Source organism: Triplophysa dalaica, chromosome 6 (genome assembly GCF_015846415.1).
Source record: "Triplophysa dalaica isolate WHDGS20190420 chromosome 6, ASM1584641v1, whole genome shotgun sequence".
NCBI classification, from domain to species: domain Eukaryota; kingdom Metazoa; phylum Chordata; class Actinopteri; order Cypriniformes; family Nemacheilidae; genus Triplophysa; species Triplophysa dalaica.
The window spans coordinates 18619486-18642780 of NC_079547.1; the positions used below are offsets into that span (position 1 = coordinate 18619486).

Consider the following 23295-nt stretch of genomic DNA (forward strand, 5'->3'; position numbering starts at 1 on the left):
TCTATAACAATTTTTTATTTTAAAAGATATCTTTTCTATATTGATCGTCTATGTTTAGCCATGTTTAAATATTGCGCAAGATTTAATAAAGCCTGCGGCAAACATTCAAGTTTTCATGTACAAATTCAGAAACACAGTTCTGATGGATGCATAATGTAGAAACTGACTCTAATTTATAATGTGACTTCTAAAGGGGTCAGTAAATCTGGCTATTGCAAGAATACTAAATATAAGTAGCCTAACTATAAAGATTTTCTTGTGTACATTATCCAGCCCCACCGCATTGTAAAAATGCCTATGTCTATATTATATGGTTAATATATCATTTTCAGATCAATATATATACTGAAATGCAAAATAGTGTGGTTACAGTGATATATATAAGTCATACAAATGAAAGGTATAGATCAAAATAGGCATGTCAAGTTCATGCATATAAATAAATCTAAAGCATTCAAAAATAAATATATTCGGCATGCGATCTTACATCAGGTGCAGTGACTTCATCTAGACGATCACACCTGAGTTTATACAAAATTCTAGAAAAAGGAGATTTGGCCTAAGGCGTGATATAATCTACTGTATCTATTCTGCTACAGAGCACAAGCCTGCCCTAACTTTTAATGAGCATATACAGGGCATACCAAAAAGTAGTTGCAGAGAACTTCAGTCAATAAAGCAGTTGAAAAGGGATTGAATGGCTTTGCATGCTCGCTCTTTTATTCTTGCTAGTTGTCTGGAAAAAATAAAAAAATATTTTAAACCAAAACCAGCTGGATCAGTGCCACGTTTTAGAATAAGATAAAACAAACGCTTATAAAATAAAGCAGACTTTGATATATTATGTTTAAATGAAAGCATCTGTCTCAATTGTAAATTTTCAGTTTCCAACTGAATGAAAAAAGAAATTCTCTTTAGATTTTGCATAGCATTTTAAAATCGTTCTTTTGCATACGCATTTGCGTGTTTGCACGATAAAGAAAAAAACATTCACATGCAAACTGGACGTCAGCCATCATAAACTACAATGTACAATGACAGTAAAAGGTTATAAAACGTGACACTAAACTGAAAAACGAAATAAATGTTTGGCTTCGATTTTGCCACACTGTAAAAAATATTTTAGCTTTTTTTTACTTCAACTTAAAAATGGTTGCCTTAAAATTTTAAATTAATTCAACTTAAAAATATAAGTCAACTCAACGAGTTTAGTCAACTCAACAAGAATTTCATTTAGTCAACTAATATTTGAAAGTTAAATTAACTCAAAATGTTAAGGCAGTAGGTACATTTTTTAAGCTGAAACAACATTTTTTACAGTGTAGGGTTGTCAAATGATTGTGATTAATCGCAGCCATAATAAAAGTTTGTTTTTTACATAATATATGTCTGTGTTCTGTGCATATTTATTTTGTATTTATAAACACAAACATGTATACATTTTTAGGAAATATTTAAATGTATTTATTTCTATTTACCAATAAATATTATTCTATAAAAGTTTATATTTTATATATATTTAAAATGTATACATTTACTGTATCTGTATGTGTTTATAAATACAAAATTAATTAGCTATGTAAACAGAAACTTTTATTCTGCATTCGATTGATCTTGATTAATCGTTTGACAGCCCTAGGGCAGTTTTCTTCCAAATAGAAACATTTTTTTTTTCATAAAATTCATCATAGAACTCTGGCTAAAAGGGAAGTTAAACAGATTTCCCTGCTTCACATGTGCATCATGACATTTCAATACGTTTCGCCACAACATTAGAACTTTATGGAACCTAGTCTTTGATGAAGAGGTCAAAGTATGGCAAGGAATGGCTTTAATATGATATAGTGACATCTCAATCTCAACTATTCCATGCAAGAGAAGTAAGGCGTTGTATTCTGCTCCGCAAGCTCTAGGAAATAAAGGGGACGATGCAGCAGACATCAGGTGGGTAGTGTCCCGGCTTGAACTAAATGCTACCAAAAATATTTTTTTAAATAAAAAGTGCATTTCAATCAATACATGGAGTCTACATGTCTAAAGATCTCTGAGGATCGAAGCAGTATTTTTCTTGAACACTTAAAAGTTTTCCCACTGGCTTCCAATGGTAACATTGCAGGTCTAGCTGATATTTTCACTAAGGCATACTTCGTACAATCTTCTCCTGGCGTTGTGCTCTTTGGGGAGATCATAAACTGAAGTGCAAAAAGTTTTAAACCGGCACTCAGTTCTCAGGAATGTAAAGGTGCTCTGCAGAAAAACAAGTAACCGGTTTTGTCTACACTGTACAGTATGTCGACAAAGTTCTTCTCCTAAAAGACTTTGGACTTTGACTTTTCGCCACGGTTAAAGGGTATTCTTGCTCACATATCCAGGTTAAAAGCTCTCATGAGTAAATCCAGGTCTCCTATGTTGGCGGCCTGAAAAAGCTCAGGCTGGTCCAGCATGGACAGTGCTATTCGCAGGGCAGCCCAGATGTTTCCGGACATGACCTGATGCGAAAGCTGCCGACTCTTGCTCTTCCTCTGTAGACCGAGAGCTGTCAGAAAGTTACTCGCTGCCTCCCTGCCAAAAAAAGTGAAAACATTGTGTTCTTTTACACATGAATGCACGCATCAGAGATTTTTACAGTTCATAGGGTTAGTACACCCCCCAAAATCTGTCTTTTATTCACCCCCATGACATACAAAACCAGTACATGACTCATTCTTCTGTTGGGCCACAAAGGAAGATATTTCGAGAAATGTTTCAGTAGTTTTGTTATCATACAATCAAGCCAACGGGGGCCGGTGTTGTTTGGTTACCATCGTTCTTCCAAATATCTTCTTTTGTGTTCTGCGATAGTCATACAGGTTTGGAATAACCTGAGGGAGAATAAATGATGATTTGCAAACCTGTGAGCCCCCATGTTAATGCAGCTTATGCCCAGGTTGTAACGTGACCGAATGAAGCCGGGCTGGAGCTCCAGGGCTCTGGTATACGCCTCCACGGCCTCCTCGCTGCGATCTCCATTAGCCAGCGTCGCCCCCAGCCGATTCCACAGCAGGTAGTCCTGTACACATCAAGGACGAAAAAATAAACTTCGGCACAGCGTCACCGATCAAAATCATTATCGCTCTGTGCCCCCAAAATTATGCTGTTACATGCACCTTCGCCTAATCCCTTTAAAGGAGTAGTTCACTATAAAATTAACATTTCATGATAATTCATTAACCCACATGTTATACAAGTCAGTGTGTTTATTTTTTCTGTCGAAACAAACTAAGGCTTTTGAGAAAAGCTTTCTGGAGTTCATATCCATAGAAAGCACTTAAACTGGGGGCTGTTGGTTAAACATAAATATATGGCTAGCACGGCCTCTGAGTGCCTCCATTCAGGTTGTCCATGACTTCCATATTGCGCAATCAATTTGGAAAGGTTACGCGTGACATAGATTTCCAAAGATTTAAACGTCCCTGATGTGCAAACGAACTGACCATTTTAAGCGATAATCTTGACTATTTATTCTTTCTCCACACTCCTAAACACTGGGTCGGAACTTCGCTTACGTGTGATTTCAATTTAACACTGAACTACTGTTATGATATGATCTTCTCTCGCTTTTATGAATTTGACCTTTACGTACAGTGATTCAAAACAAAGTTAGAAGATCTAAGTTTCCAAGCACAGGAAACATCAGCAAGACATCAGCAAGTCTGATGTCAGAGATTCGCTTCAAAACCGTCATTATCTTTCATTGTATTCAAGCTCTGAGCCCCCCGGCAGGCAAGCAGACATTACCAAGTCAAGCAGATAGGGAGGATTTCCGATTGAGTGTAAATGCAGTCCACACAGGGGGGCAGAACTGGGCTTAGCACGCATCAATCGTCGACAAGGTGACAAGCGACGATCTGGAGTCGGCTAACATGAAAAATCTGTTTTTGGAGATACTTTGAAATGTCCCGAGACCTTGATTTCATCGTCTCTCTCTGGGTTTGAGAGAATTTCTATGTGATGCAGTTAGCGCTGAGTGCACCGAGCAGGGATTTACCTCAGGTCGCACTGACAGTGCTGCATTGAAGGCTTCCACTGCTTTGTTGAACTCCAAGCTGAGGTTGTATAGCACCCCCAATCCTGTCTGTAAGTCCGGATCGATCGCGTCCGAGCTCTGCTGAGGAGCTTCCAGGTAGACTTCCTTCACCTCGGGGAGCAGGGAGCTGATGGGGAAGAGAACGGAACAGGGAGTTCAGAGACTCGGAGGCTTTGCCCTTGAGGGACGCCCACACCGGCATTATCATCAAAATGTGTCTTTTATTAGCAAAGAAAATGAGATAAAGGCTCTCTGGAGAGAAGCGAACGTTATGGGTGCTCATAAAGTTCAATTTAGAAAAGGCTGTAGCACAAGTATATACTCCTTATGTTCCTGTTGGGAATCTAGTTTAAAATCATTTTGGAACAAGGTAGATAGATCCTCTGCTTCATTTCTTTTAAATCATATATATACTGTATATACAGTATATATAAATATATACTTTTCTAACTTTTCTTAAAGCACATTTTTGTACGATTCATACAAAATCCCCTCCTCAATGAATGCGATCACGTTGAGCTACCCTGTTAAAACACAACTACCACCTTAAAGGGATAGTTCACCCAATAATGAACTTATTTCATCATTTAGATGCAAAAGATATATTTTGAAGAACGCTGATAACCAAACAACATTGGCCCCAATTGATTCTATTGTCACAAAACTACAGACATTTCTCAAAATATGTACTTTTGTGTTTCACAGAAGAAAGAGTCACATAAAGGTTTTAAACAACATGAGGGTAAATAAATATCACCATCATTTTTATTATTGGGTGAAATATCCCTTTAAGACGGAATTTCTAGCATTTTTTGCAGTCTGTCAAATCCATACCAGGCCATAGAGGAAGAGTGGGACAGTTTCCGTGAGCCAGGTGAGACCTGCAGGTGTGTGCGGTTCTTCAGTAGATGCTTATATTTGGGGTTGTGTCTTATCCAGCCGAGCAGTGCCTCGCACGCCTCCTGCCTCATCCCTGTGTTGGTCAGGCTCACTGCCAGGGCCATGAGGGCCTGTAGGTTGTTGGGGTGGAGCTCCAGACACCTGCACACACACAAGACAGAGAAGCATCTGAGGATCTGTTGCTTTTGATGGACATTAATTAGCTCACAGCCATCATGACAGGCAGATGCTTCCTGATCAGTTCTGCTTTTAATCCATGCCCAAATACATGTGTCATTTTATGTGTCTGCATTGGGGTCCATGTCTACATGTTCATGAAACTATAATCAATGTGCTTACAACCCATCTTTCATATTTTACGAGGGCAAGAAAACGATGCAACAATGCATTTTGATGTAATGCAGTGCTCTTTAGCTGTTCCTGGTTATGTCCAAGTTCTTTTACTTCTGTATGCATCAAAAGTACATAATACTCTGCTCATGGGGAAAGTACTTTTTAAGTAGAAACTTTTAGTTTAAAGGGGTCATTTGACGCGGCTAAAACGAATAGTATTGTTTGCTTTAGATGTAAAACAATGTGTATAGACGATTTTAGGTTAAAAAACGCTGTATTTTCCACATTCCGTGCATGTTTGTATCTCATCTTTGCCCAGCCTATCTGAAGCGTGCTGATATTTTACAAAGCTCATCGCTCTGAATAGAAACTTACGTTTACATTTGGATGATCTTAGCCGTGTTTGTGTTACGAACTGATGTAGATTCACCGGGGTGTGGTTACACAAGGCGTTTCGGGCAGGTCTGGGTGAGCAGTCGCTTCTAGATAAAATACATCTTTTGTTCCGACATTTACATTTTTGCGTGTCTAATACATGCATGTGAAATTTATAACACACCAAAGAAAAACACGTATTTCCGGCGAATCACCCCTTTAAAGTAGATTTATATAGTGAGCAATTTGTTGGGTCTGCTCTTAAAAGCATGTCTTGGCGTCCACATCGATGGCCTGTGGTAAGCACGCTGATATATAGCGCCAGTGTGTTTACATCGACCAAAGTTTGATTCCTGTCTTGATGGTCCTTGCCGATCACAATCCCCTATCTCTGCCCAAGCATTCCTGTCTGCACTCTCCTCTCCTATCCCATTAAATATATAAAAAGCAAAAATAGGCATGACTTGGACAGTATTGACCACTTTTGCGCATCTCTGCAATATATCAATGTTGCCGCCATATTGGACAGGGCACGACTGCCCTATAAACACATACAAGCAAACAGGGACGTTTTCCTATATTAAAAGCACAATAATGTTTACATTTCTACATTTAAAACTGATTTAAAATGTATATGTTCAATTTAGACTCTTAACAGTTAGAGTTGGAAAATTTTGGAGACTTCCCTATTGTGAATGGTGGAAGTGTTGACCTGAAAGTGGTCAATTCAGCGTCCATCTATGTCTATAGACGGTTTCATCGGATGTAGGCACCTGGCCCGAACTTCCGGTCTGTGTTTGGTTGTAATATAACACTTTATTTTAATTTGTTTTTAATATTTTGTTGTATTTTAATCGTATTCGATGAAACCACTCAACAGTAGGAAGTTAAGTTTGGGCCACATAACGTTTGTTTATGTTGTTGCCACCAAAACCGTCGATAGTGAATGGCTTGGCACTGTGCACATTCTTATGGCGGTGTCAGCCAATCAGAGACCTTTGACCCCATGGCGATTAGTCATGTGGCATTTACCTCTCAGATGACTGACTCTAATTTTCAATGCCTAGACCTCATATGACATTTCTCTTGGTATAACAGACCTCCTAAAGCCCAACAGAGTATGATTTGGAACATATGAGCCAATCACAGAGGGCTGCACGATTAATCATACTTTAATTGTTTTAACGATTTAAGCCACCTACAAGACATTAGTAATAACAGTGGTGATAATGGGTAAAATAGGGTGTTATAAAAATTCAACAATGATAGATTATAATCTATATTAATTGGCTGTTAAAGTGTAATGAAATGATGAAGTGCAAGAAAAAAGTTCTAAACTGACAGAATAACCGTGGTGATTTATTGTGATAAAAAAATGTTGAGCAAAATAACCGTGATTATTCTTTAACTCATAGTCGTGTAGCCCTACAATCACAAATGATACACTTTGGCAAAATGACAAGATTAAATACTATTGTGGACAATCTCATAATAAAATACATTCTAAAACCTCTTTTGCGATTATAATAATGCCGATTATAAAGATGCACAGTATGAATATACGGCCTCAAGTGTTACCAGTGATTACAAACAAAGATTGGAGTTTTCACCCCCTTAGTCGTTCCAAGGAAAATTGTAAAAGATTATGGTTGGCTGTCCTAAACTAAAAGAATGTAATCTCCCAACGGCCCCTGTGCTTATGAAATGCAATTTTAATTGGATCACCGGGTTATTACAGCAGCTCTTTATCTCAAGCAGGAGAGGGCACAGCAGTGAGCTTTGTCTCATTTGGTGTCACAGATAACCACATAGAGGTGTGTCTGATTCAAGGCCTGTGTGACATTCTCCTGCTTCAACTTCCACACTTTAGAGAACTCTGTAAAGGGCATTGTTGTCAAAAACTATCCCAAATCATTTCTGGAAAAGTTTACTGTTAATCTTGATTTAAGGTAATCACAAGTTTATTTTAGTGCAAGCCGAATGAGCATCAGCATTGTTCATTTGGATAAACTTAGTCCAATCCTAAATGTGATGACTGCAAGACTCATGTAGGGATCCTTCCTTACCTCTGGAGGGAGACAATTGCTGCCTGCTCATTCTCATTCTCTGCCTGAGTGGTTCCCAGCACCAGCCAAGCCTGCCAAGAAAATAGGTATTGAACAATAAGCATTGGGGTTATCACCTCGACTCTGGTGAGGAGGTTCTATTGTGCAGGTGCAGCAGTGCTAACCTCGGGGGAAATGACTGGCTCAGCTGTGGCATTCACCTGAGACATTCAAAACATATTTTGTGAGGACCTGAATGGATTTCTGTTGTCACTGTTTGGGTTTTGTTCTTGTTTATGAAACAGATTTGAAAATCCTGTATAGCAAAACATGAAGCCAGTACTTACGTTTTTAGCTACGGTTTAAATGGACAGTTCACCCAAAAATTCAGTTATTATTCACACACCCTCAAGTCATTCATCACCTGCATTTTCTTTGGAACACAAAAGAAGATATTTCGAGAAATGTCTCTGTGGTTTTGTGTCCACACAATGGAAGTCAATGGGGTCCAATGTTGTGTGGTTACCAACGTTCATCAAAATATTTTCTTTTGTGTTCTGCAGTCATACAGGTGACACGTGGGTGGATAAATGATGAAAAATAATGTACATTTTTGGAACGAACAATCCCTTTTATGAAGCATCTGTAGGGATATGAACACCGGGTAATACAGGTTATTAGGAGATAATCGTATTACCTTTCTGTTGGAGAAAGCTGCATTTAAAAACCATCCATGTGACACGACTACAGTAAATAAAATATGTTAACATGGCTGGCTGTGTCTGTGTTTTTGTCAGAATAAAAGAAACCTACTCAGTTTGAGCGCTGTTAATGATTTTCTATCAGTCAGTGTCAAACGCTCTGACAAAAAGAAAGCTCTCGTGGAAACCAGTGAGAACGTGGAACCCCCGCCTTAGCTAATCATGCTATGATCTGTTAAATCTTCAGTGTGGGCAAGTAGTCAACTAGCACTTATCGCTGTAGGTTGTGGGTATGAAGGAATTTGATTGGCAGAACATGTAGGTTACTGTTTTCAAGCTGTGCAGACTTTGATTTGATGAAAGTAGCCGAACCTGACTCGCTCACCTCTGAATCATGAGGGTCCTGTAAGACGGCTGCTTCCAGAATCAGTACAGCGTTAGGCAGATCTCCCTCTCTCGACTTCCTTAATCCCTCCTCAAACGCATTAGGCCAGTCTTTAAAAGGGTTATCTGTGTGGAAGTAGTACCCCTGAGGAAGAAAAAAAGATATGATCAAATAATATTACACATATCTGGTTTATGTATTTACAGTGGGGTCCTAATAAGACCTTTTAGAAGAAAAATATTGCATTTCTAGAACATTCTCAAATTTGCCTGACTAACATACATCAGGTTTTGGCACTAGTCAAACACTCCAAATACTAAGAAATTCAAAAAATGTATACTCTTACACAATGTTATACATTTTTTTTAAGTTCACTTTAATTTTTACTGTTTCTTTATGAAGTATGCTGAATACGAAAATCACATTTTTTTTAACATCGACGGTACTCACAAAAAACAAAAAAATATTTTCACATATTTAAACATTTCTGTATTATTTCTTGTACAAAGAAATGGCAAGGAACTGGCATACCACTGTACTAAAAAGAACAGTTTAACATAACAGTTACTAAAAATGAGTCGTCCAAAACTTAATAAGTGTACATTTGATGGGTTTTGTCTTTTATGATTTATACTGTCCTCATGAACCAAGTTCTAGATGTAGTCATCCATTATCGCTTCAATTTCTAGAATTTTCTAACAATGACAATTGAAAATATTTTTTTAAAGATGTGATAATGGTTATAGTTTTTGTTTAGTAATTGTTTTGGTGAACAATGCTGATTTTGTTCACATATTCACAATATCGCAATTAATGATTTAAGCTCAAAATTTACTTGAGCTTAACATACACTAAAACATTGATGCTACATTAAAATAAATATTTCCATAATAATTATTGTACAAAAACTATAAAAAGGTCGGTCGAAACAAAAATCTGTTATATTAAGTTAACAATCGACCTTTTTAGGTTGATATACCTAATTGTTATAAATTACAAAATTGCAAATTAATGAGAACAACACACAATCTTGGACTACAGGTACAGGTCTTAGTCTTTCAGAAACCATTGTGTGTAGAGCCTAATATAAAAATACAAGGTTTTATTTGTCCTGTACCTTTTCATACGGAGACACATTGGAAGGAATCTGTTGCTGATCATCATTCTCTGTAAGCCAATTCCGGCGGGCGAGCTCTTCCCACTCCGCCTGCATCTTGTCCCAAAACTCTGTGTCCGACTATGAGAGAAAAGCAGGACAGAATCAAATAAAGAAGACATAAACTACATAGATGTAGCTCTAAAAAGATTTAAAACCAATAACATCATCAAGTTTGGTAATCTCAGTCCTTGGGTCTCCGCAGGTGTGGAGCACTTAGAAATGTCTTGAATCAGTATCAACATGTCTGTGAACTCCCTGTGCTCGGCAATCTGAATAATAAATCACTGCGCATGAATATTGATGGCAAGAGGAGACTTACACAGCCATGCGAGCTAGTCAACTCACAGCCGTCTAGGCCATTCGGAAACCTCATTTAAGACTTTGATTAATCAAAAGTTTTCCTCTCTACAAGCATTAGGTAGTGAAGCGAGTATGATGAAACACTTGGAATTAATGCAGGAGTACGAGATGCTTTAAAATGATTTGAGAAGGCCCAAATAAACAAAACATGTGCTGGTTTGCACATTTAACAGTTGAAAAGTGCATGTTTTTCACAAAAATCCCACTTCACAAAACTTTAGCTCAAAACTAACTAAAGTCATTTTTGTAAATCACTGTTCTTTACATAATATCTACCTACATTGAAAGAACCTTTGTTTCTTTAATATTGACACAGTACAGCAACATAAAAATTGAAGTCAAGTTTTTTGAGACAAAATGAAGTAATGTCTATAAAATCATTAATTTCAGTATTCTTTTATATAATCAATCATTTTTCAGTTATAAAGATACGTTACATATTTTTATTATTTTTATAGCTATGAATACTTTGATATTAATAATAATAATACATTTATTTTACATAGCGCCATTAAAAGTTTCCTTCTCAAAGCGCTGCACAAAAATCAAAACACTACATCACACTTTAATAAAGCAGGAAAACAGAATACTGTAAAAAAACAAAGCAAAAAACCCAGTCAAATAAAAGCAGTTCTGAAATAAAATGTTTTAAAAAGTTTTGAAAGTGACTAGAGGCACCCTGATGTTTAACGGGAGAGAGTTCCAGATCTTAGGAGCATAAGCAGAAAATGCTCTATCACCCATGGAGCGGAGCCTTGTCTTGGGCACATTTAAAAGACCATACTGAGAAGACTGTAGATTTCGACAAGGTTTGTAAGGAATTAAAAGATCAGACAGGTATTGAGGGGCCAGGTCATGCAATGCCTTAAAAGTTAACAAAAGGATTTTAAAATCAATACGGTATTTGACAGGGAGCCAGTGTAAAGACTCAAAAACTGGTGAAATATGATGAAATATTGATGCTTATAATGATGCTAGAAATCATTGTAAATTTAAGAGATTAAGAGAAGCATCCACATCACAACTTTAACAATAACGATACAGACAAATAATGTATAGTTGGGGTCGTTTTTAGGCGATTTTTCCAGCTGATGAACAATAAAACTATAACAGCCAATCAAAATGCAATTAGAATTTAACACCAACTCTCTCAACATAAATGTAAAGCAACTCTATTATGAAAGCGTAAAGCAACATCTGGTCACCTACATCTATCTTTGTGACAGTGAAACTGGACCGAAGCTTAGAATACACAAAACGTTATCAATCATACATTTTCAAACCAAGCAGTTATTGGCCACCACAGACTACCGTTGTATGAAAAATTGCTTCATAAATGCCTTTCTTCTGTTGAAAACAAAATAACATATTTTGTAGAATGTTGCAAAGGAAACAGTTCTGGGGCACTTTTGACTGCCATTGTAATTTTTCATACTGTAGTAGTCTATGGTGGCCAAGAACTGTTTGGTTACAAGCTTTCGTCCAAACATCTTCCTCTGTTTTCATCAGAACAAAGAAATAAATACAGATCTGGAACAACTCGAGGGTGATTAAATGATGACAGAATTTTTACATTGGGGTGTACTGTCCCTTTAAGACAGTCATCCACTCTCCAAAGCATCTTCATCCCTTCACAGATTATATCTATATTGAAAGTTGATGAGAAATATTTTTTTTTCAATGACACATCTCTTGTTGAGGAGATAAATGCCCCTCTGCGCTTTATGATGGCCAACAGCTTCACTAAGTGCCAAATTACAGTAAATGGTCCCCCCCAAACAATTCAGCACAGACCCCATCCAATACATCAGAGGTTAATGTTGAAGACTCATTAACTTTCAACAAGGGAAAGACTGCCTGACAGAACGTTTTAATGGCCAGAGGATCAGGGTTGACATCCTTCACTGCACATCTTCACTGAAGATTTGAAAGAAAATTCTCTGGATTTTTTTGCCATCATAATTATTAAATGTTCCTAATTTAAGTTCTCTCATCTGTTATATTGGGCGTGGGTATGGGTGGGCGCCAACCAAAATGTTCATCTGCCCACCAAATAAATATTTATTATAAAGTGATATTACATACTTTGTTTAATTTTACGGTAGAGTGACTTTTATATTTTTCTAATAAATTCTTGCTATTTCAATAAATTATTGTCATTCAAATGAATGCAGGATGGAGTAGATGATTTTGAAGGTGAACTACTCCTTTCAGTCCCCTTCTATTTTGTTGTAGCAAGAGTTAGTGGTGTGGCATGTTGACACTTGGCTGGCAGAAACACAGACAGCTGCCTCAATATAAGGGTTGACATCTGGAGCAGTGGCCAATTCATTATATGTCCTGAAAAACTGAATTTTAACAGTAGAAATGGTTAGATACAGTTTTATGTTGAAATGACTTGTAAAGCCAGTTTGATTCTACTTATGACACGTGTGATTTTACTTATACATTTTACTGCCTTATTTTCTTACTATATAAACATATAGTGATGCCACCTTATTCATCCACATCTATCCAGTACATTCTTGCGATGGAATATATGTACGGAACATTGAAAAAGAACAGAAAATCCATGGGAGAAAATAATGAGAGCTGTGACATGCCCTAAAGCTCTTCACATACAGAAAGCATTCCTGAATGCCCTATGACATTATCTGTCATTCAAGACGGGCATCTTTCCTTCAGATTTCTTTTACCTCAACTGTACTGCTTCCCCCTTGGGACGGTGTGAGATAGAGCTCTATACTGTCTGTGCAATAAAGACTGAAATGTTGTCATGAGATCAGCAGGCCATGACAGGGGCCTTAACAGGAGGTCGGAAGGGGCTCAGTGCTCTTCAGTGCTTGTTCTCATTTTAAACCAAAAGACACATGATCAAGGGCGTCCTGATTCACTAGGGAGAGAAAGTCTTTTCTAATTGGTTGCTGTTTTTGTAACAGATGACATTTGGTTCACAAGTTTGATACCTTTATTTCAATTTGGGCAGTACACAAAGCCTGCAGTTCTTGTGGCACAAAACTTTTGCTCCACTTTCTTGTAGCTCAGTGGTAAGAGCATTGTGTTAACAATGCAAGGTCGTGGGTTCATAATGCAATATAAGTCGCTTTGGATAAAAGCGTCTGTCAAATGCGTAAATGAACTCCCCCCAGAGTTCCTACTTCAATGCTTCTGTGCTTTAGAACGAGTAGGGCATGTTCACTTCCAACAGGAATTCACACATTATTTATTATAGGAATTGTTTTCCAAAATTCTGTCATCATTTTCTCACCCTTATTTCTCCGTTATTTCAAACCTGTATGCCTTTTTTCTTCAGTAGAACACAAAAAGAGATATTTTGAAGAACAATGTTAACTGGCACACTTGCATTGGTTTTGTGTCCAAACAATAGAAGTAAATGCCAAATGACTAAAGTAAATGGGGGCCAGTGCTGTTTGGTTATCAACTTTCAATTTATCTTCTTTTGTATTCTGCGGAGGATACAAGTGAGAAAAGTTTGAAATGACAAGCGGGCGAGAAAACATGACAGAATTTAAATTTTTGAGTGAACTTTAGGTATTATTCTTCCCTCTAGTTAGTGTTAAATCCAAAGCTTTGTGTCAATTAACAAGGAAGAGTTCTAATGAGAGTTTATGGATCAATCAACAAGATTTAAAGCTTGACAGATAAGCGTGGGTGATCGACAAAACCTTCTGATGGTTATTAACTAATGAGGTCACATGTCCATCTATCTAACATTGGGGCCGTGGAGGGATACAGAAACTGTTATTTGAACTTTTCAATGCAGAATGATGTAACCTATTTATCTCATATCTATTAAACGAAAAGAGATGGATTCAATTCATATTTTACTGAAAGGTTAACATTTGAGTTTGGATAAGCCACCAAAATCTAAACACCCACACATTAAAAGATTAAGTAAGTTGGTTTAACTACAGTTTGAGGCATTCCATTTCGTCATATTTACTTATAAATGTCCACCATAATCACTTAATTCCTACAAAAAAAAAACTTTTGAAACAAGTGTACATGTATGTTTCAGTAATAATATATTTCTTTGAGAAAAGGGCGGTTTGGGTAGTTTGTGGTTGGGTGGAGTTGAGTTGTTGAACATATAAAAAAGAATCGACAAGCTGTCTAGTCTCCCTGATAAAATGAATTTCTGTCATTTTGCATCATCAAACAAATGTTGGAAGATGGAAAGATTAAAGGATGAATTAACACACTGTTACAAATTTAAAGCTTGTCAGATCATACTTTTCTGTTTTAAATAAATTATGCAAAAAAGTGGTTTTCAAATATGATAAGTCTCTATAGGTCATACGATTCCATCCAGAAACCCGGTATTTAAACATTCTGAGATTTAAGACTTTCAAAATCCATTTAAATTTGTCAATTCATGTGTGGAAATTACATACAGGAGTCTAAAGCTCATCTAAATCCCTTTTTAACACAACTCTGTTCTATCTTTGCCACTGAGCAAAGCAGAGCAAAGCCTAAAGTCTGTTTTCACCTCTTTGCCTGTTTCTAAATAGCACATCATAATTTCGGCTGCATCCGGTTTCCTACATCTCAACATGATCCTCCCCTAAGACAGCTGGGCGTTAATGTATTTTCCGTTTTGCATCTTTATGCACTGTTCCGCGAGACTAGCAGTTTCTCATTTCAATTCATTCCAGACATCAGCGAATGGAAATGATTGGAAACTAGCTACAGAGTCCCGGACAGTTTTCGGAACAATAAAGGTGTCTGTTCAGCCAGGGGCGCAGATGGGATTTTTTAACTGGGGGGACCAATCTGTCAGCAAATGATTTCAACTCAGTTAGTTATTTTGAGTAATTTGGGCTTTAACTAGTGCTCGAGTAGTTACATTAGTAATTTAGTAAATACGTAATTTGGGCTAATGGTTTGCACAAAAAGCCACTGGAGGATTCTTATTTGAAATCATGGATAAACAACAAAGAACAAAGGCCTACCTGATCAACACTAGTAATGCATGATCAAACTGTTTAGTATTTTACTTTTTGTCGAGTATTTAAACATAAATCAGTCAATTTACCTCAGACAATTTATACAGTATTACATTCCATTTTCTACCGCTTATCCGAACTACCTCGGGTCACGGGGAGCCTGTGCCTATCTCAGGAGTCATCGGGCATCAAGGCAGGATACACCCTGGATGGAGTGCCAACCCATCGCAGGGCACACACACTCACTCATTCACTCACGCTCACCCTACGGACAATTTTTCCAGAGATGCCAATCAACCTACCATGCATGTCTTTGGACCAGGGGAGGAAACCATAGTACCCGGAGGAAACCCCCGAGGCACAGGGAGAACATGCAAACTCCACACACACAAGTCGGAAGCGGGAATCGAACCCCCAACCCTGGAGGTATGAGGCGAACGTGCTAACCACTAAGCCACCTATACAGTATTGGGTTAGATTATAATGTTATGCCAGGACTCTAATTTAGTCTCACAAATCCAGATAAAACATTATTTCCTCACAATAAATTGTTTGATATATCCAACGATTCTTTTTGTGTTAATTCGCTATTTGCCTCTGTCCACTCAACTATTTGCATAGTCATGCTCTCCACGTTTTGCTGTGTTTGCTGAGTGTATTAAAAATAAATAACAAAATAAATCTGCCATCTGGGAAAAGTCAACAGGCATAGGATACTTACATTGTCTGGTTTTTGAAAAGACTTGAGGTGATTGTTTTTTGTCTCTTCGTTGCATTTATGTGGCAGTTATGCAGCTAAATTTTTTCAGTCCAGAAAAATCACCAGCTAAGTCATAGACGATGGCATTTCATCACTATGGTTACCGCTACTACATCCAAAAGCTCCTCATAGGACCCCGTGGGCGGCGTCAGGACTTAAGTTATAGCAGGCTAGCAACAGCAAACAGAGAGCGCATACAATGTAAATGTCGGTGACAGCACATTGTGTGTGTTTATTGACAACAGAACAGTGTGTAGTGAGAGCGTAGGTACAAAGTAATGGTGACTGGTTGATTATTGTGCGTCAGCCTGTGTCTGACTCGATCAGATCGTGAAGCAGTGACGGCAAAATAAATAAGGGAGCGATTGATTAAATCATCAATTAAGGTAATGTACACAGCGGAAACCCTGATTAATCCTTAGTTTTACCAATGTTTGTTTCCTTTCGTAGGGACAGTAAGGGGGACGGATCGGGTCACTATGAATCTGAGGGTGTCATGTCCCCCACTTTCTAAGTGCCATCTGCGCGCCTGTGTTCAGCTAATCATGAGATTAAATATACACAGATTCTTAGGGGGTTAGGAGGAAGAAGGTCAGCTCTCAGCATGAAGCCCAGGGTTCCTGTAATAATCGAAACCCAAGTAGGATGTTATCGATTAATACTCTATTTGTTTCCATTGCAGGAATAAGAATCACTACTTGCTTTGAACCCTGTCTATACCCCTTCCAAACTGGAAACTAGAAACAAAGTCACTGCGAGAAAAAAAAACTAAACAAAATATGCTTAATTTATTGAAATATTATAGAAATATATTCAATATTTAATTTTTTATCGTATTTAATTTGAATAAATATATTTTAATTATTCATCAATTGATATTAGATTTGATTGATTTGATTAATCTTATTTTTATTTCCAAGACATTAAATATATCTTGCATAGCGTTATATTATTAATTCAATTGTCTATTTAATTTGTTTTTATGTTAATTGTTTATGCTTAATAGCAAAACAATTACACAACGTCTCAAATAATGATAACTAAATTGCAAAAATTACAAACTTTATAGTTAATTAATACAACAGCTCATATAGTATTGTTTGATCTTGTGTGGTTGAACATTTGAGCACGGTTAAGCACCTCCTTTCCTGACGATTTGCTGTAAATGAAGAAAAGTGTATTTTAGTTTCAGGCTTTCAGTTTTATTTTGTGAAAAATGCTCCTTCTACTTTTACATGTCCTTCCATTTTCTCCTCTATTATTCATTTGTTCTTGTCCATGTTTTTGCCCCCAGCATCCAACCTCTGCAAGACATGCAATACAACAGACACTCTTCAAATCAACACAAAAAATTTAGCATTTAGTGATTTTCACAAGGTATTAAGCACTATTATTGTCATTTCATAGCTATTTGTTTGTGTATTCAAGATGTGTATTTCAAAACACTTCAGAAAAATAAAAATGTTCCCCACGCTATGCTGCTCAAAATAATATATATGTAGCTGTTATATAAAAAATAAGCTTTTTGTTTAATTATAGATGTTGTGTGCAGATGTTTTTTCTCTTGAGTGACAGACCTTATAGTAATTTCTTCCATGCATCAACGGTTGTGATCACTGAAGCAGAGGAACTGATGTTGGATAGCCGGGTCCCATATCTAGTTTCTGTACGGACAATACCTTCTCTGCCACCTGATGCTCAGTGACTGGCCTATTTTCTCCTTTCATTGAGCAATGGAAAGATGTTTTATGGTTCAACTTGTTCCATGAGCCGCACAGTTGACATCATAATCGATCAATTATTAAGTAAGTCTAATTAGAGTCACATTGTACTCAAGACAGCAGGCTTCTGCTCAACTCTTTCAAAGCCACAACTGTATAAAAATCACATAAATGTGAGCATAAAGTTAAAGTTAATTGAGACCTAATGTATATTTTTTCAATGTAAAAACACATTTTCCTGTTCAATGTGCACAGACACCTACTGTATAGATACATGTATGCATTCAATAAATGTAAAGGTAACCCATCTTTGAGCTTTCAAATCTAATGTAAATTCACATTCCAATTCCTTCTGATGTTTGCATGACTGACAGATACAAGGCATACGATCCAATATCAATCCACAAGCAAACAGTGTATTAATATTTTTGTCTGCTCACATTACCTCACACTATTTTTTATTTAAGTCAGACCATAAGCAATGTCCCCTAAAGGATGGTATTTACACTCGGTGGCCGTAATTTCAATGTCCCATCTCCTTGAATTGAAAAGACAGATCTCCCACAAAAACAACATTTTTGATCAGCAGGCACAAAACACCCCTTTTATTTTGTCAATACAATTATCTTCACATTTTGTGTTTTCAAGTCATTTCAAGCTCATTTTAGGCTTTACCAAACGATAGATGTTGATGCGAATGAGTTGTTTATTGTATAATAATAGCCTGTTTCCACCGGTTTGACCCTTGTACAACAGAAAAGATGATGGACGGGCATTATCACATTCACAGAGTAATCAACCAATCACAGAATGGCATTTTCTCCTCTCACTAAAACTTGGTGTCACTAATGATTTGTGTTTTACGCACTACATAAACTCATGCAACGTGATATTTGCATTGTTTTGTTCCCCACTTTATTTGTTTTACAGTTATTCATTCAAATTTTTATTAAGGAGGCGCGACCTCCCTTGCCTTTCCATACAAAATGCCTCCGCACGCAAGTGGATGAGATGCTTATGAATATTTCCGTCTTTCGTTCTGGTGATGACACTGAGACTTGTCTTACCTCGACTGCTGCTTTGGCTCTCTCAAACTCTTCCTCCAGAGACTGGTTTCTGGACAGGAGTGTGCTGCCCAACCTTTGGTCTTTGCCCAAACGGCCCTGTCAGACACACGTACACAACAGAGGAGTCAGAGAAAACACGGTCAGCCGTCTCTCTGACACGAGAAAAGGCCCTGCCCTTGCCAACCCCTCATGCCGGAGGCAAGGAAAAATGCCAGCATCAGCAACGAAGGGTTTTCTTTTTTCTCTCCCCCTCTCTATTGTGTGTCTCTCTCTCTCTCTTATCCGAGGTGTTGTTGTCCACACCTGACATTCTCAAACGCTCACAATGCCTCTGGACTGACTTGTCATGCGCACTGAGTTACCTTTACACATTTTTCTCTGTATGCAAATTTGAAAACAGCTTGGCAGGAGACTTTTGCTCAGCATGAACTGTCAAATACACACCTATTTTTCGGCAATGTACAGTACACCCAAAGACATGCTTCACATGCGGCAAAGCCATTCATTTTGATCACGTTGCTGTATGTGTACACCACCCACCAACAAAAATCACGTTTAATGCAACATAAAACAGAACAGTAAGATCCCAAGGGTTTCATTTTCTCACAGTTTTTAGGTCATCATCCGATGTGGCTTTATTCGGAGACATACAGTGTGGCGTAAAAAGAACAGTTGCTTCCAACTATATTTGCTGATACAATAAAATCTATATTTGGTTAACTGTGTTTTCTTACGTTCAGGCATAATAATGCCATAGTTTAATGCTCCTAACACTTACATTTGCGTGTCAGTTTAATGAATAAAGTAATCATAGTTACCCTTTAGAAACCACCTTCTGCCTGTAGCTTTGTATCTTGTTCTTAGGTCGCTCTAAATGTCAAGTGCTGAGCTATCAATGGAAAACTTCCATTCCCCCAATTCAATTCTTGGCATAACAAAGCCTTCCAGGCAGACTGAATCAAAGTAAGATGATGAAGTATTTTCCACCTGCCTGGTTGGATATTAATCAATTACAGAGGTTACAGAGTTAAACGGATTTCATACAGAAGGCTATAATGGAGGCCTCAAAAAAGGACAATTGGTCTTGCTTCATTGTGCTGGTGCAGCCCTGTATAATTACATTTAATGTACCTTGTCAAATTTCCTGCCAGTGCAACAATTACCTTTAACATTACATATTCCATTTCTCTGGCCCTTTAAAGTGGGATGACAATCTGGGTTTATTTTTTTAGAACCATGCAACCCACATGTATTATGATTGTTCGATCATAACTAGTCTTAACAGATGTCTAGACAGACTCATAAATGATGAGTATTTGTTAACAACCTTTCAGCAATGTATCATTTTGTTCAAAGATTTATAGATTTTATTATTTAGATTTCTAATCCGGGATTGAAATACCACATTGCATACATTATCGTCAAAGGTTTAGCCACTTTCTAATATACTGTACTATTCATATATTTTTTCAGACATTTTATAATAATAGTAAACTCTTCCAAACTATGGAATAAGACTAATGTAACTTTAGGAATTATGTTGTGAAATAAAAACTGCTATACTGAAGAAGATCCCACATATTCTGGACTCTTTCCATCATGCAGTCCAAATATATTTGTTTTTATGTTTTTTTAATTAATAAATTATGTTTTATTAAAACAAAATAATCTTAAACATTTAGCATTTCACCTTCATGTGCAAAAATGTCAAGATGAGAGAAAGAGTCAAGATGACCATAAACTTGACTGTCCATTAAAACATTGATAATAAACACAAAATCATTCAATCATAAACATTTAACATTTTAATTTTATATTTTAAATGATGACTATCCTACAGTTTGTAATCTCCACTACTACCAACAATTTGACCATATTAACATGGTTTGTATTTCTGTAATTTTGTCTAAATGTGAAAATATGATTTCCTTTGTACATTTTTTAAACATTAAATTCTAGGTATCCTCAGCAAGATCAAGGACTATTATATCTTAGATAAGATAGAAATATAATTTGTTTGCTTTCTAAATGTTCACAGGTTAAAAGTGTCAAAGTGTCTATACTTGTAGCTGAAGAAACAGCAATTACAACAAGATTTAATGTTCCTTTATTTATGAAAATGCATTAGTTTATATGCATCATTTTCCGTTACCATCAGCAAAGGGGTCAGAAACCAAGACGAGCACATACAACACTGGTGAAGACTTACTTTTTAATTGAATTAATTGCATTGTGGGCGATAAGATCCTATGTTGATACTGACCCGTGTTTAATGAATAATTAATCTTATCATGATAGACAGAAATACATCAGACCTGCATGCTTCACTGAGGGTAGAAGCGTGTAACATTTGTACCCTGTAGCACCACCAAGAGAGAAAATTTGAAAACCTTTGCATATAGTGACCTGCTGTGAGAAGGGCATTTCAGTTTATTTGTGTGGCATAATTGGAGCTCAAGTAATGCCCAAATGGTTCAGTCTTTTGTATGGAATTTGGGGGTGATGCTGTTGCCATGGTGCAAATGCACAGTACATATAGTGATTAATACAAAGAGTGCACAGAAAAGCTTACATGTCTTCCACTACTAAATTGCCTGTTGAGCTGAAAATAAAGAATTCTAGATGTTAGCACAGAATGTTCCATGAGGTGTGGAGCACTGGTCGTATAGCTGTTCACAGCTCAAGTGAATGGACTTAGAGCGAAATGTCTGAAAATGCTCGGAAGAGTGAGACACGTGGGAAATAACATTGAAAAGTCACTGACACATGTGTGGAGAGGTTATAACGGTGATGCTTGCAGGCTGATCAGAATTGCACTTACTTGAGGAACTTGTGCTGCCTCTGCCTCTACTTTATTATATACCTCCAGGGATTTCCTGGGGACTGTGGCGTCTGGCTGAGTCTTGCAATCCGTAGACCTGTGGTTGTGTCATTAGAAACAAATGTTCAGAAAAGGTGTTCGAAAGAGATATGTACACTACATCTTGCGATACAAAGTTTTTAAAGTCTTGAAATATATACAGATGCGGAAAAAATTAGAGACCGTTTCATAATGACTATTTACCATTTATGGGTAAGTGTCCTGCTAAAATTATTGTTTTTGTTTCATTCTGAAAAAGAAAACTGGAGAAACAGGCCAAAATAGCAGAAATGATGCTCTGCAATTTTGTTAGACCTCAAATACTGTAAAGAAAACAAGTTCATAATAACAAATATAACAATTATATTTGTACATGTATATAGGAAAAAAATAAAAATTATTAGATAACCTCAATTTTTATCACAGTTTTTATGTCTTGTCATGGTGTCAGTATTTCGCATTGCTGTTGGATGACCTCACTCCTGAGGTTTGATTTTGTTAAAGTTCAACAGACACTGGACTGGAATGGCCAAAATACATCTAGAAATGGTGTTAAAAAAGAAAATTTGGAACGACCTCTTTTTTTTATCGTGGCTGGCTATACAGTATACAAAACTATGTGCTTACCACATAAATTCCCCCGAAAGTTTAGATGAACGTCTTCTCTCGAGTTTCCACTTTCTGTTTCCATTTCGCTCTGGATGTAGGTTGAGTTCCTCCCATTTCTCCAACGAAGATGTAACTGCAGCTGCAAGTTAAATGAGGCCATGCTGCTTGACAAAAATATATCATCTTAACAGCACCAAAGTAAACTAGCAAGCCACCAAAGTCAGTGGAATTTGAGTTGGTACATACACACATATTAAAACTACAGCCTAAAGCACTCTTATCTAAATGGTGTGTAAGCTTATGATGTTTTTCTCACTTGGAAAAAGAAATGAGTGCCAATTACAGAAAACGATCAATTCATGACATTTTCATCTGTGAGCATCTGCTGCGAGTGCTCCTGGCCATAACAGCCCTTTACTTTTCATTTACTCTTCATACACTTCATACCTGAATCCAGTGAAACTTTTTCAGCTGTGCGGGAACAGGTGATGCTCTGTTCGATGTCCACCTGAATCAGCTCTGTTTCATCTGGCTTCTTTCTGTACGGTGTCCCCTTCGAGGAAAGAGAGCTTTTCCTGTCTTTGCTTTGTCTTCTCTCAACGGGCTCGCTCAGATCCAGCAGATCCAAGGAGGAGGACAGTACTTGACATGAACAAACAGAAAATGAAAACACAGATAAAAAAGAAACTTACTTGCCTCCCTGCTTCAAAAAGAATAATGACATTTCACAGAGTGTCATTGTGTAACTGAATAAATTGTGAACTAACACATTTTTTCCCAGTTCCAATTTGGCACATCAACCAAAAGCCCGCTGTCTACTAGAGAAAAACTGAGAATAACGTGTCCTAGTTTGGTTATTGCTCTTGGCACTTATCTACCTGGGTGGCCACAGCAATAAAAGACAGGAGGCAGTTTCGAATAGCCGAGGGGGGCAGTGTCAAATAATCTTTGATGTTGCATGTTCCTCACTAAGAGAACAAAGAGAAT

The 23295-nt window shown here is 37.2% G+C and overlaps 1 protein-coding gene across 3 annotated transcripts in view; it reads right to left on the reverse strand.

Moving 5' to 3' along the window:
* Nucleotides 1–44: 44 nt before the first annotated feature.
* pex5la (peroxisomal biogenesis factor 5-like a) overlaps nt 45–23295 on the reverse strand; it is a 67517-nt gene continuing 44266 nt past the window's right edge. For 2 of the 3 annotated variants that reach the window (XM_056751526.1, XM_056751528.1), the window contains exons 4-15: nt 22756–22950; nt 22327–22447; nt 21661–21757; nt 21412–21441; nt 18840–18935; nt 9923–10042; nt 8806–8949; nt 7741–7811; nt 4901–5107; nt 4028–4193; nt 2892–3049; nt 45–2562 (exon numbers count right to left, since the gene is read on the reverse strand). In XM_056751526.1, coding sequence (XP_056607504.1) covers nt 2361–2562; nt 2892–3049; nt 4028–4193; nt 4901–5107; nt 7741–7811; nt 8806–8949; nt 9923–10042; nt 18840–18935; nt 21412–21441; nt 21661–21757; nt 22327–22447; nt 22756–22950 — 1607 coding nt within the window. In that variant the 3' untranslated portion in view covers nt 45–2360. The remainder of the gene's footprint in view (nt 2563–2891; nt 3050–4027; nt 4194–4900; nt 5108–7740; nt 7812–8805; nt 8950–9922; nt 10043–18839; nt 18936–21411; nt 21442–21660; nt 21758–22326; nt 22448–22755; nt 22951–23295) is intronic. The other variant, XM_056751527.1, reaches the window with a different exon arrangement.